Source organism: Arachis stenosperma, chromosome 8, assembly GCF_014773155.1.
Source record: "Arachis stenosperma cultivar V10309 chromosome 8, arast.V10309.gnm1.PFL2, whole genome shotgun sequence".
NCBI lineage: Eukaryota > Viridiplantae > Streptophyta > Magnoliopsida > Fabales > Fabaceae > Arachis > Arachis stenosperma.
Window position 1 is genome coordinate 51992773 of NC_080384.1, and position 13990 is coordinate 52006762.

Here is a 13990-nt window from a genome sequence, read left to right on the forward strand (position 1 = left end):
AAATATTAAATTACCTTTAATAAATAAATTTTATTAATTCATGTGTATAATTTAAAAAAATGTGGGTACAAACTGTATTAATTCATAAACTTTAATAAATATAGTTACAAATTATATGTTTCTTGTATATAAAATTTCTGTAAATATAGGTATAAATTATTGCTCGCCAAAAATAATAATTTTTGCTGGTTACGTAGCATTGCCCTAATTGAATATAAAAGCTATCAAGTGCACTAATAATACAAATTCCTTATCATTATCAAAACCAATACCTAATCTAATCTTTTGCCAAAGAAGAGGGAAATGAATTATGTTTGTCTTGAAATATATTGGTTGGCCGAAAAAACTACATGAATTGGTAAGTGAAGAGTGGAGTTTGCTCCAGGCTTTAAATCATTTGAGTCATGGCTGATGATGTTCCTAATCATTTTTACGCGTTCAAGAATTAATGAAGTGGAGCACTATCTAGATTCTAGTTCAACAAGTGTCACATAATTTCGTGTTGCTACAATTAACAAATGTTCTGAAAGCTCGATGATCACACGTTGAATGAAGTGGTCAAAACACTGGTTTTAAAGTTAAATAGTTTAATATCGTTGGGTGTTTCGTTTGTTTTTGACGATATATGTTGTGTCTACTTAATTCATATAAAATGGACCTTTTATTTTTTCAATAGTAATATTAGAGAGATAAAAAAAAATCAGAACTTGTTTTATTTAAATAAAATAAGTTCGAACTATTTTTTATTATTATTTTTTATTACAAAATATTTTTGTTTTCTCAAATAGATTTTTTTTTTAACGAGGTTCATCTTAAAAGTGTCTTAGCTTGTGCTATGATAGTATTTATTTCTCTTTATATTAGCTTTGTGTGGCTAATTTAGTTAAATCTCCCTCTAATTTCGAAAAATATAGTTTACCTATAAAAAAAAAGTCTAATATAAAGTTTAATCAAAATGTAACTAAATTATTCACATACATATTGGGAGATATATAAAAACAATAATATAATACATTTGAAAATTTAAATAAAGTATGTAGATTTCACTATATATTCTTTTTGTTTTCCTTACTAAATACTACTATAAAAATTTTAACTCACATTATTTAGACTATAAACTTTATGATCAAACTCCACTAAAGTGAAAAAGTTAATAAAATAATAAAATAATATTTAATTACCTTTAAATTAAGATAATAAAATTTATAAACAATAAAAGTTACAAATTAAAAGATAATATGCATTATTTTATAACTTTACTAACATACTTACTTTAGACAATCTTTTTTCTTCGATAATGTGGGTATATGTTTTATCGTGGTAAAATTGTTAATATTATTATTAATGAAATAATTTCTTTTAAAACCTACTGCAACATATTCTTTTTTAGCTTTGGGTTTTTTCCCCTTAATTTTGTTCTATGAATAGGATATGCACCATCAATAACACTATTTATATAAAAATATTATTATTAATTAATTATATATTTAAATTATTTTTTAATTAATAAAATAAAAAGAGAATGCATGTTAGTTTTTAAAGAAATACTAATATCAAAATAATGTCTATTATAAAGGATATATGAATAGCGGAATTGTATGTAGTATGTACCATTAAAGTGATTAAACACAAATTCTCGTTATAGAAACTTTGATGTGTTGAACAGTTTTCAAAACTTTAAGATTTTCTATATTCAACCACACTTTCCAAATAGCTCTAAGAATCGATCACCGGACCAACCAATTAAATTGGTCCATTCCGTATGATTTTCTGAGCAATAGAGTTAACAAGATCTCTTCCAAGGAGAACGAATTTCAACATCAATTAAGAATTAGTTTCACATCTAATATTTGGCTCAATCAGTTTGGGATTCGGATCACCAAAAGTGTACACAAAAAAGGTCATGACAAAAAAGAGCATGCCGAAGGCGAAATTCCTTATAAAGTTATAATGTTATTTCTCTTTATCTTAACTGCACGAGCAATTCATCTAGAAGAGAATCAGAATTAAAATTTGGAGCGCCAATAATTAATTCGCGTGTCAATATCTCATTGATTAAAGTTGCTTTATTTCAACTACTCTTATTGTCATGATTGTGCATGATAAATAGGAGAATAAACAGCTTAAAGCTTAGGGAGAGAAAAGAAAAACAGATAACCATATACACCAAAGATAAGATGTCTACGATGTAAAATTTTTATGCATTTTCTTGAAAGCACAACTATTTCTATCTCCATTTAACAAGATATAATTAATGAATAATATTAGAGAACCAATACTATCGCAGCTACTTTAAACCAATATTATAGTAGACTTCCAAAAAGCTCAGTGCAAAGCCGGCAAAAAATTAAGTTTTTATTGAATTTGAATTTTAGATGTTTTTTATAATTGAATTTCATATTTTTTTATTTTTTAAAATTTCATATATTTTTTTTTCTAACGCTAAGTGTTGACTATATAATATTGGCTCTCAAGACTTCTAAAAGTTAATCAATAAATTATATTTATATCTTCATACCCAATGGTTAAACTCTCTTTCCACTCACTCTAAATACCCTCTTAGGTGTATTTCCAAATTTTATTACCTTTGCTTTTAAAAGGAAATAAAAAGGTTAACGAATATTAGAACGTTAATATATTAAAATTAAATTCTTATTCTTTCTCCCATGCGTGTTTTCTTGGTTGCTTCTCTTTCAATGCTCGAGAAACAAACTTTTTTTCTCTTTTCTATTTCTTTGGGTGCATTTCATATGTAGGATTTGATACCTTTTCAATCTGATGCTTTGATTTTGGTACACGATTCCTGGTGCATGAACATCCCAACTTTAACAAGTGGTTTGTCGGCAAAAGAGGAATTCACCTGTTGCATATGTGCTATTACTTTCCCCTCAAATATATACCCTTAAAATTCAAAATTCAAATATTCATGAGACCATTAACGGCAAAAGAAGTGGTATGATGAACTCACTAATAGTAGACTTTAGCAGTGCCGAATTTTCTGAATTCAACATTTTCTTGTTCATTCCAATACCAAATACAATCTAAATACATCCACAAAGTGCATTTCGTAAAAGAAAATATATAATAAGCATACATGGTGTGATAGGAGCCAACTTTTGCTCTATAGAAGAAAACATGGACTTGTAACAAAAATATTTTTCAGGCCGAACGAAGCACCTAGAAAAAACAAAAAGAACATGAACACAACACAAGGAAATGATAATCATAAGGGTTGATAAGATGATCTTACTGGAGAACCCTTCTTGAGCATTAGCAGAATGCAAGAGTTCTTGACCCAATGACCCTTTAGTCGAATTAATCAATTCATGATACCTCGGAGGGTTGAGGGTAGCACATTGATCAAATAAATTGAACATTTTAATATGTACAGTTTTTACATGACTAGAGGCTCGGTTGAATGTTTCTACTTCGCACGTAGGTTAAAAATTGCGTTGGTAACTCCGCTAGAAGTGCTTGTACTACTGAAATCTCTCCACCTGCAAGAGAAAGAAGCTTATCATGCTTGATATTTCAAGAGAAATTCGCCAAATTCCTTGCAAACTGATACTTACTTTGAACATCCCGATACGGAACAAATTGGACTATATCACGGGAAGCAACGCGTCCAGATGAACTTTCAAGGGGTTCTCCCTTGTCTGCATCCAAAACCTGTGCAACAACAAAGTGTGAGCCACATAATTCTTGTAGTGGTCCGGTCAGCATCCGAGAGAACATAAGTTGACGTAATACCTCCATTTCTTTGAAATCAGCTCCTCCTACTCCAACAATAAGAATTGATAACGGTAGGTCCGAGGCTTTAACAAGAGCATCTTTTGTTTCTTGGAGATCTGTCACTACTCCATCCTTGGAAATATCAATTAAATCTCAGAGCAGAAGTGGAAACACTAGGCAACAGGAATATCTCAAAAAGTTCTCAGGTATCAGGAGTAGGATCGTAGAATTGTATGCTTTACCATACATAATATGATAGCACTAGCATGCCACAGAAAAGCTTACATACGAAGCAACGTAAGTTTTATTGAGGAACAATGATAACTACTTTCAGGGATTAATAAGTAATTGAAGACTGCTACATATATTAACTTACTGTGATTATTAACAAAACAAAGTACTTCCTTCCACCATTTGCTACAGAATGGCTGGCAATTAGTGCGGCATTGCTTATGACAGGTCCAAAAAGAGTCGGCCCTGCAAGAGACACATTAAGTAAGGCACTTGTGTATGCCGTCATAATTCCTTGGATCCCTTCCACCTGCGACAGACAGAAACCTTTTAATTAAATAACTATTTCAACATTACAACACAAGCAACTGAGCAAGATTGTGCTTAGCAGTTCTACCTCACAGTAATGACTGCTTCCATTCAAGTTGAAACAATGGGAGACAGGGCCATCAATTGGTCGTGCTCCAAACCCCCATGCAGGAAACCGCTTGTCTGAGTCATAAAACTGTATTACCTCCCCAACCTCAACAATTGCCTAAGAAAAAGCATTCATAGCACATGGATCAAAATTACACAAACTTATTAAGTCAAATCAATCTTCATTTCTTACCCTCTGGTATGCATTTTGCCTCCCGGAAGGATCAAGATAATGTAAAGAATCTGGAAGGCGTGGATTCCCATTTGAAGCTAGTCAATAAGAGAGCGAAAGGGGATAAGAACATATTTCATTCTTGTCATTCCAACACATGACCAGCATCTTTAATGAAAGTGTGAAACATATATTATTCATTAAGTTTTGTCTTCTTTTATCTACCTAATGAAAATAATGCTCGGATGGGGTAGGAAAATAGAGAGAATAAGGATGGGGAATGTCAACCTCATACCAGCTATTGAGACTGGAAACAGGCCCCAGAGGGTTGGCATTTTGGAGAACCCCAAAACACTCCCTCAAGGTAAACTGGACACAGCCAGAGTCCTCCACCCAACCAAGCGCCCTAGTGGGAACTCGAACCTAAGCATTAAGTGATGAGAATAAGTGTTTAAACTATTGAAGCACTAGCATGGGAATAGATTTGATGATGAAACTAAGGTTGCGTTTGTTTACAGGCACGAGACACTGAGACAGAGACATCGAGACACAAAATTGTGTTTGGCAAATGAGAAATGGACAGAGACATTGTGTCCAAAGACACTGAATTAGTATATTTTGTGTCCATCATGATAGGAAAGACACAAAGGCACTAAAAGAGACACAACTTATTTTTCATTATTTCTTTCATTATTCTTGTTAATTTTTTATAATTATATTTTTCTTCCCAAATTTTTGAATGAAAAAAATGAGAATAAATTGGACTTTCATAATTTATTCTAGTTTATCATCAAACAAAATACAAAAACACTAATTTTTTTGTCTCTGTCCTTTGTGTCTTGTTTTCAGTGTCTTGTCTTGTTCTGTTCTCAGAACCAAACCAGCCTAAAGGTTGCATTAGCTTAATAATATTGAACTTTTAACATTATTGTAAACTTTATAGTGTCAAGAATCATTTTGCAATGCTATTCTATGCTGCAAACACTTATGTAAATTGGATGACTAAGAAAGATCATCTAGTGCCTAGATGAAAAGTCAAAGAACAAAACTTCATGTGTCAGCAAAATGTTTCAGAAAGAAAAATTGTATAATAAAAATTTTGTCATTTTATACTAGTTTTCGCAGATGTATACTTGAGAATCTGTGATGTAAATATAACATGACTGGGAAAACTATGAACAATATGAAAATTTTCTATTTCTTTCAGATAGGATGGTTAAATTCTATGGCAAAACTGGATATCCTACAGTGGATAATCAGCCTTACATAGGACTCAAACAAAGTTAGGTATAATCTGAGAAAAAATCTAAATTAAATCCCAAAGAAATCCAATCCATGATATATTGGACACAACAAATTTCATCTGGTAATATTGTAAGAATAATAATATTGACATCTTATCTCGATCACTTTATCATTATATAAATGTAGATCAGTTTAAGAAGTATAAGGAAACTTGTGGTGTACCTGTAAAGTCAACAGCCACCATAAAGTTCAATTCAAATCCCCCAGCCACAGAATCCAGAAAAGTATATTGCACACTTTCAGTGAATTTGTCCACAAATAACTGGCTGTTTAACACCTGTATTATAGTTAAATATAATTTTAGTTATGACAGAGAAAGTCACCAAAAAAAATCAATTTATATTAATATAATAAGTTAATAACACCTTGTTAGGCAGAAATAATTTTTCTCCTTGGCCACTGGAATGAATCTTCTCCAACTCCAGCAAAGATCTCTTCACTTTTCTGATAAATCAAGAACAAAAGCCCTAATATGCATTTAATTAAGCTAGAAATGGAATTAATGGAAAAATTGCCAGACGCCAGCAAAAGGAGCTGGTTATTACCCCATCAGATCATGTTTGCCATTGCTATTGAAGTTATAGCACTCTATTATCAAAGGACTGTCCTGTATATGATTAGAATTTAAAATGAGACAGCTTCAATGATGCATAGAACATAAAGCCAAAATGTAACATAAAAAAGAAGATAAGACTATGTGATAGACTGATAGTTCATTTGCATGGAAACATGATATGTATGCTTTCACTGCACTGTTATCTGCACAGCATCCTAGTACAAGCATATTTTTATGATATGAAAAAAAAAAAAAACTCTATGCTAACACCAACACTATTAAATATAACAAATGCTGATATGAAATGACAAAACTATGAAAGAATAATATTTTAAATTATGTTATATGCCTTAGTTCATAAACAGGGTGCATGTTTTGACCCCAGTGCAACTTGATCTAGTGACCTGCTATTTGAGGAAATCTTTGAAACAGAAAGAACATGATATGCCACTTTGTTTCAATTGGAAATGGAAACTAGAAATGCCTATGATAAAAGTATGATTGCCATGCTAGTTTTTCAAGTAATGGGTGGCCACAATAAATAACACAACATTTAAGTTATCAACCTTGCCTCCTACTTGTTGAATATTCAAGAACACTGGCTTCCACATTGGGTTGAGATCATTCTTTATAACTTCTGTTTTGCAAATGGGAATTTGCATACCACCTTCAACCACTTTTGATATCAGTAAAAAAGGATCCTGCAATGCAGACAAAAACAAGCGTTACTCATAACTTGCACCCCTCATATTGTCCTAAGGGAAAAGGAAAAAGATACATACACTTCTTGAGAATAGATCTCTATATTCCAAATCCGAACACCTGAAAATCATCTCTATTGCAGTCTTTGAGCTAAGAGATTCTTCACAATGAACTAAGAGCTTCCCATAGTTCTGTGAGTGGGTTGATGTGATAAAGTCATCTCTGTGTAGATCTAACGTCAATGATTGATCAAATCTTGTAATTATCTGCACAAGCAACTTTGTTAATGTATATATAGTTGTTGGGATGCTAATTTAATTTGACTAATGTATAGACCACATTACTTTGAACAAACAATTAATGGATCACAAAATTCTAAATATTCTTGCTCATTACAAATGAACAAATAACTCAAACAGAACTGTGGAGCATTTAAAATGTCCAATCATCATATATTTAGAAAATATAATGTGAGATGGGGAGCAGTCCAAGAAAAATCGATATAATTGTTAGTATAATGAATTTGCTTCTTAGTTGACAGTAGTACAGTACAACAAGAAGTTGATAGTCAGTATGTTACCTCAGATAATGCACAGGTCGCCTCACCAAGAAATTGCTGCTCTTCCAGCTTAAGCATCTGCACAACGCAAACAAATAGTTACAATCTAGTCCTTTTTACACCTGCTCTAAGAACGTTTTATCACATCTAATGAACTAACAAGAATACAAAAAGGTCCACTTGGCAAACCAATATCTTCTACTGAATTGATCCATTTTTACTGAGTACACATACTTTATGTTTCTCATAGCATGCCCTAGTTACTTCTAAAATTTACAAGTTCAAACAGCTAGAATAGCAACATCTAAAACGTATTTATCCCCAATGAAAACATTGACAGAAACATCACTCAGGAGCTAACTTATAACAAATAGTATTTGTTAATGCATCTATAAAATTTTCAGGAAGGAAAGTGAGGCACCACCACACCAGAAGCTACTTGACGAGAAACTTACTTATTGGGACCATATCTTAATAAAAAAAGCAGGAAAAAAAAATTCAAGCACACACACCATCATAAACACTATACCTTCACATCTACATTGTGAAACTGAGTATCAACATCATACACACGAAACCTGTGATGAAAGAATTTTATAGAACAGTTCCTGGTGAAACAAAAAAAATGCTCATCGGCCTTGTTAGGAGTATACATATTGTATTCAAACTTACACTAAAACTTGGACAACCTCAAAATGATAAATGAGGGTGTGTTTAGTAATCCATGTTGGATCCAATGAATTTAGAACTACTTCTGTGCGCCCAAGTTCCTCAAGTGCTCCATTTTTTCCTTTCGTATAAAGAACCAACATTGGGTCACTCTACAAGAAGAAAAATTAATTGTAATATATTGTAAGTTTTCTGTGATGGATGCAATATTCATGTAGTTGAATGATAAGAATATTAATTAACAGAATCTGAAAGCATAATTTTAACTTATCGAATAAATGGTAGTCCTATAACCAAAGGAACAATTGACATGGCCCTAGTGATTCATGTGGTTTATTTGTTGAACTATGTTAAATGAGAATTGATATGTTAAGTATGCCTTGGTCTCTTATGTCAATCTGAGGATCTATCATAGTATACATTTTCTTCTCGTCTACAACACAAAGGAAGTTCGACATTATTTTTTTATTCTAGTAAATACAATTAGAGAAACAATTCCAATGTAATCTATTATATATATACGCACACATAAACTTTCTTTGCTTTTACTTAGCATACTCTATATTTGGCCTAGATTATTGGATTTTCTTTCCTTTTTCACTGGGATTCAATTGCATGCACTGGCGTCGGACAATATTGAACAATGTTTACACCTCGATCAATTATTAACTGCCACACAAGCAACACACTGAAACACTCAACTTTTAAATCCACTAGTACAAATTATTGATTGATTCGTTGATAGATACAATACATTCTAATAATTTCTTGCCAGAGATAGCAGCTTATGAATCGATGATCCCAATCCCGGAAGCAACTAGCTACTCATTACCATGAGCAAAATACAAGTAATTCAGGTTGAAGTTTTCATAAATTTTCGTATTACGTTACTTGTAATGATCAAATCTATGTGATGATGATGTCATGTGCGTATCAAATAGAACAGATCGAAACAAGAGATAATTCTGGTATAAACTAGATATTCACAACTTAACATCATGTAAACTCATTAATTAACCAAGAATAAAAGCACAGAAAAATTAAAACGGAGTGAACGGAACCGCAACAAGTTAATTAACTAAACAGAAGCATGAGCTTCAGATTCCGAAATGCTTAACCACCAAACCTTTGAGAGCACATCCCTGTCGCGCAATCCCGAAGCGGAGAACGATAACTGCACAAAAAAAAACAAAAAAAAAATGAAGCAAAAAGTTCTATAGCCGAGAACAAGAAGAAGAAGAATGAAGCTAGTTCTAAAGCTGAGATAAAGAAGACGTCGAAAAGGTAGAACCTCGATCTGAGAGAAGAGGCCGCGGTGGCCTCGGGAGCGGAGGAAGTAGTCGACGGCGTCGTTGGCGGTGTCAGCCTGATTCCGGAGATCTCCCGCAGTGGTACCGACGGAGGCATGGCCACCGGCGACGTCAGAGCAGCAGTTTCCCATTGGAAATTGGCGGCGGTTTGAAACGAAGTGAGTTGACTCAGTAAGTGAGTGTTATGCGTCAAAATGAGGAAAGGGAATGTGAGCCGAAAACGGAAACTGCGTAATCAAAGGGAACGAAACTGGAGAAGACTACAGTCACTACTCACTACACAGACTCGGAGTGAATTTTGTATTTCAATAAAAAATAAATAAATAAACCAACTTACCCCTTGTGGCTAATTTTTTTGCATATTGAAAAAATGTTGGTATAATACTCTATCATTAAATTTTATAATATTTTTTAAAATTGTGGAAGTAAGATAATACGCTCTCTTATATTTGTATATTTTTAAAAAAAAAGTGTTAAGTAAATTATGACTATTTTAAACAATAGAAATAATCACCAATCAAATAAAAACACATTATATATTTAAATTAATTATCTAAATTTTAATATTAAAATAACTATTCATACATCTAGTAAAATAAACATTCGATATATCTATTATTCATATTATTTAATATTTTCATTGTCTACCTATAATTTTTCTTTTTAAAAATATACAATACAAGGGGGCATATTGTCAATATAAGGGAGTATATTGTTCTGCTTACACAATTTTAAAAAATACCATAAAATTCAATAATTGAGTATTACACTAACATTTTTTTAATATGTAAAAAGATGAAAAATACTATTTATACACTAAAATCAGCCACTAAAATTAGCCACCAATATATATGTTATTTAATTTGTTTTGAATGTGTATTTATAATCCAACATGTATTTTATATTAATAACTAATTTTAATATACACGTAGCATAACCCTAAAAAAATAAAGTCACGCCTTGTACTAACTACTAAGAGATACGTAGGCAACTAAGAGAAAAAAAAAATAAAAATAAAAAAATATCTCCTTGTACTAAGATATGGTAGGCAACTAAATAAAAAATATTAAAATAAAAAAAACAATCGTATAAATATTTACGTTAATAAATTATAATTTAAATAACATAATTTTTTTATATTTACCTAAAAATTACGATTCGAATCTTATTTTTATCTTTAGAAAAAATCATATAAATATTTACACATAACTATAGGCATTTTTTATCTCTTTTTTCATATATATTTGAAATTTTTAATATATATTTAAGTGGTTAATTTGATAATTAATTAATTTTAATATATACATCATATAATTAATTTTAAATTTTTAATTTGTATTTTATAAAAATAAGTCGATAACTAATACTTTGTATATACTTAGTCTGATATTTTTTATTTAGTTTATTTTTTTAAAAAAAAATTTCTCCATTTAGAGAAAAAAGAGATCACATATTTAGTTAGTTGATTTTTTTATAAAAAATAAAAATATTATATATATATAAAAATTAATTATTAAATTAATTATTTTATATTTTAATATATTTTATATTAATGATCGATTTAATAATTAAATTTTAATATACATGTATCATATCTGAAAAAGAAATAATCCTCAATTTAACTCATCGAAAGTAAAGCTAAATTAGGGAAAGTAAAGCAAAATTATAGATAAATCTTACTTGTAAGGTAGAGAATTCTTTGCTGCATATTATCTAATTCCTTTAAGAAAAATCCAATCCCCTTATTACTAGCCTAATTTTATTAGTTATTTGAGATAAGTCATATTTTAATCTTTTAGATGAATGAGTTATATTGTTTTAGTCTTTAATTTTTTTTTTAATTGCTACAATTTAGTTTTTTAAATTTAAAAAAATATATTAATATAGTTCTTCGTATATTTTCTGTTTTTCCGAACTCAATATCGTTAGTGACAATGTGATATGACTCAAGTCTTGCCACATTAGATATATTAAAACAACGTTGTATTAATGCTAAAAAAAGCATTAAACGACGGTGTTTGAGAGTTTGAATAATACTAAAACATCATATTTCTCTTTTTTCAACAATTAATTTTCAAACAATATCATTTAGTACCTTTTTTAGCGTTAAAATATGTACGATGTTATTTTAATATGTCTAATGTGACGAAATTTAAACTATGTCACTAATAACTTTAAACTTCAACAATAAAAAAATACATGAAAAATCACTAAATTATAACAATTAAAAAATAAAAAATTAAATTAATACAACTCACCAATTTTAAAAATTAAAGTGGGGCTTATCTCCTTCTCAATCCTTTTTATTGTTGCAAAAATGTGGTCATTTACCTAACATTGTGTCATTAATTCTTAGGACAGTCAAGTCAAAAAACCCTTTAACAAGGCAACAAGGACTTGAGCTCTTGATTATAGCACCTCTAATAGTCATATCATAGATAATATCATACCAAATGATTGGATAATCATCTCATATATTGTATAGTTATGTTAGAGTGAGAATTTAAGAAAAATTTTTTGGTGACTAATCAAAAAAGAAAAGGAGAACTAAAGAAATTTGGTATACAAAATTTTCTTCCAAGAAATATCTTTCATTATATCCATTCAAATAATTTGTTATTTATAAGATTTAAGATAAGAATATTTAAAGTTTTTAGATCTTTGAAATTTGAGTCAAAATTTACTTTAAGAAAGTTTAAGAGAAGAACATTGAAATGTTTTAGATTAGGAGTGAATGCCTCTCTCTTCGCTCTGGATAATTTTTGGAAGGATTACGGGGCTCTAATAAAAGAAAATATCTATTTTTATTTTTTATATTTAATTTTGTGAGATTTATTAATTTATTTACTAATAATTTTTTAAATGATATATTACTCACTAATATTAATATATTTTTTATTTAATTTTTATAAGTAAATATAATTTAAAAATTATTATTATTTTTTATTTTACACAATAAATTTGTCAATATATTTAAAAAAAATAACAAAAAAAAATTAAATGATCCTAATAATTATCCCCTAACAATTACCCATATAATTATTCCTAAAAGACAATGAAATTCTCTACAAAAAAGAATATCAATCTTAGTTGGTTCTTATCGGATAAATTAACAGTTTAATATGTTATGTAGGTTAATTTTGTTAATACAAAAAAAATATATTAACAGGGAGACTAATAAAAATAAAGATTAAAGATCAAAAATAATATTTTTTTATTAAAGATCTCGTCTTTCAAAATAATTGTCAGAGGTATTTAAATTTTTTTTTCTCTTTAGATTAGTGATTGAGAAAGTTTAAAAGTACTATTTTAAAGACTATCATGTAATAATGTAACATTGCTTAATATGATACAAGGACTTTGTTAGGTAGACAATAGTTTTTATAAACAATGTGAATAATGGGCTCTAAATTTTAATATTAAGATAATCATTCGCACACCTAACAAGTTAAACATCCGATATATCTATTATTTACATTGTTTAGTATTTTTATTGTATACGTATACTTTTTCATGATAAAAATATCAACAATTGTTAAAGACGGTATATAAACAAATCTTATGATTGTTTTCAAACTCACTCTTAACTTGTTTAACTCAATTTTATTTACATCGCCTCAGGCAAAAAACAAAACAATTTTTTATATTCTGAATTTAAATTTTCATAAAATTGGATATCAAATGATTATCTTTTATTATCTATAAGTCCGAAAACTTAAAGAACTTTCTCGGTTTATTCTTATTTTTTATAGAAAAAAATTAAAACACGATTTAATGTTATTCGTTGTGAAACAAAAGAACAAAAATTACTTTTAAAATAATCACTTTCTAGAAGTGCTTTTTGAAATAAACCCTGATTATTTAATCCTTTTGCAGTTTTCAAGTAAAGATTTTGTACTTAAAGAAGAGACACCATTCTGTTAAATTTTTATAACATCAATATTGATTTATCAGTAAGTAGGGTGGCAACATACACTTTACTGGTAAGTATTCAATCTTATTCAATTTAGTCGGATAGGATTGCCAACCCGATTCGCTATTAGTAGAGTTGAGTGCGAAACAGGTAGGGTGTGGATTGATCGCACTCTATATATGTATGTTATAAAATTATGTTATAAGTAGATGTTAAACTAAGGACTTCTCACTTAGTGTAAAAATTCTTTACCATTAAACTAAAATCATCAATTAATAATGTAACACTTTTGTTTATATAAAAACTAATTCTATCTAAGTGATATATAAATATAACATTATATCACAACATTTAATTTGTGTTTGTATTATTAATTTAAATAAAGATTATATGTAGAATTTAACATTTGATGGTTAAGTTGTTT

At 29.4% G+C, this 13990-nt stretch overlaps 1 protein-coding gene across 2 annotated transcripts; it reads right to left on the bottom strand.

Moving 5' to 3' along the window:
* Nucleotides 1–2343: 2343 nt before the first annotated feature.
* On the bottom strand, nt 2344–9927 carry LOC130946601 (protein BONZAI 1-like). 2 transcript variants are annotated; one of them, XR_009072313.1, is made up of 17 exons: nt 9635–9927; nt 9470–9517; nt 8347–8495; nt 8204–8252; nt 7696–7752; nt 7196–7381; nt 6980–7114; nt 6403–6464; nt 6223–6301; nt 6020–6134; nt 4574–4650; nt 4361–4498; nt 4109–4273; nt 3751–3864; nt 3573–3669; nt 2969–3497; nt 2345–2860 (listed from the first exon to the last, which is right to left on the bottom strand). XR_009072313.1 is itself a non-coding variant. In XM_057875397.1 (16 exons), exons 1-16 carry the CDS (start codon nt 9782–9784, stop codon nt 3403–3405), a joined length of 1716 nt encoding a protein of 571 aa, XP_057731380.1. In that variant the 5' UTR covers nt 9785–9927; the 3' UTR covers nt 2344–3402. The 2 variants fall into 2 exon arrangements, 1 of the variants encoding a protein (XP_057731380.1); XM_057875397.1 differs by having other exon boundaries at nt 2344–3497.
* Nucleotides 9928–13990: the final 4063 nt, after the last annotated feature.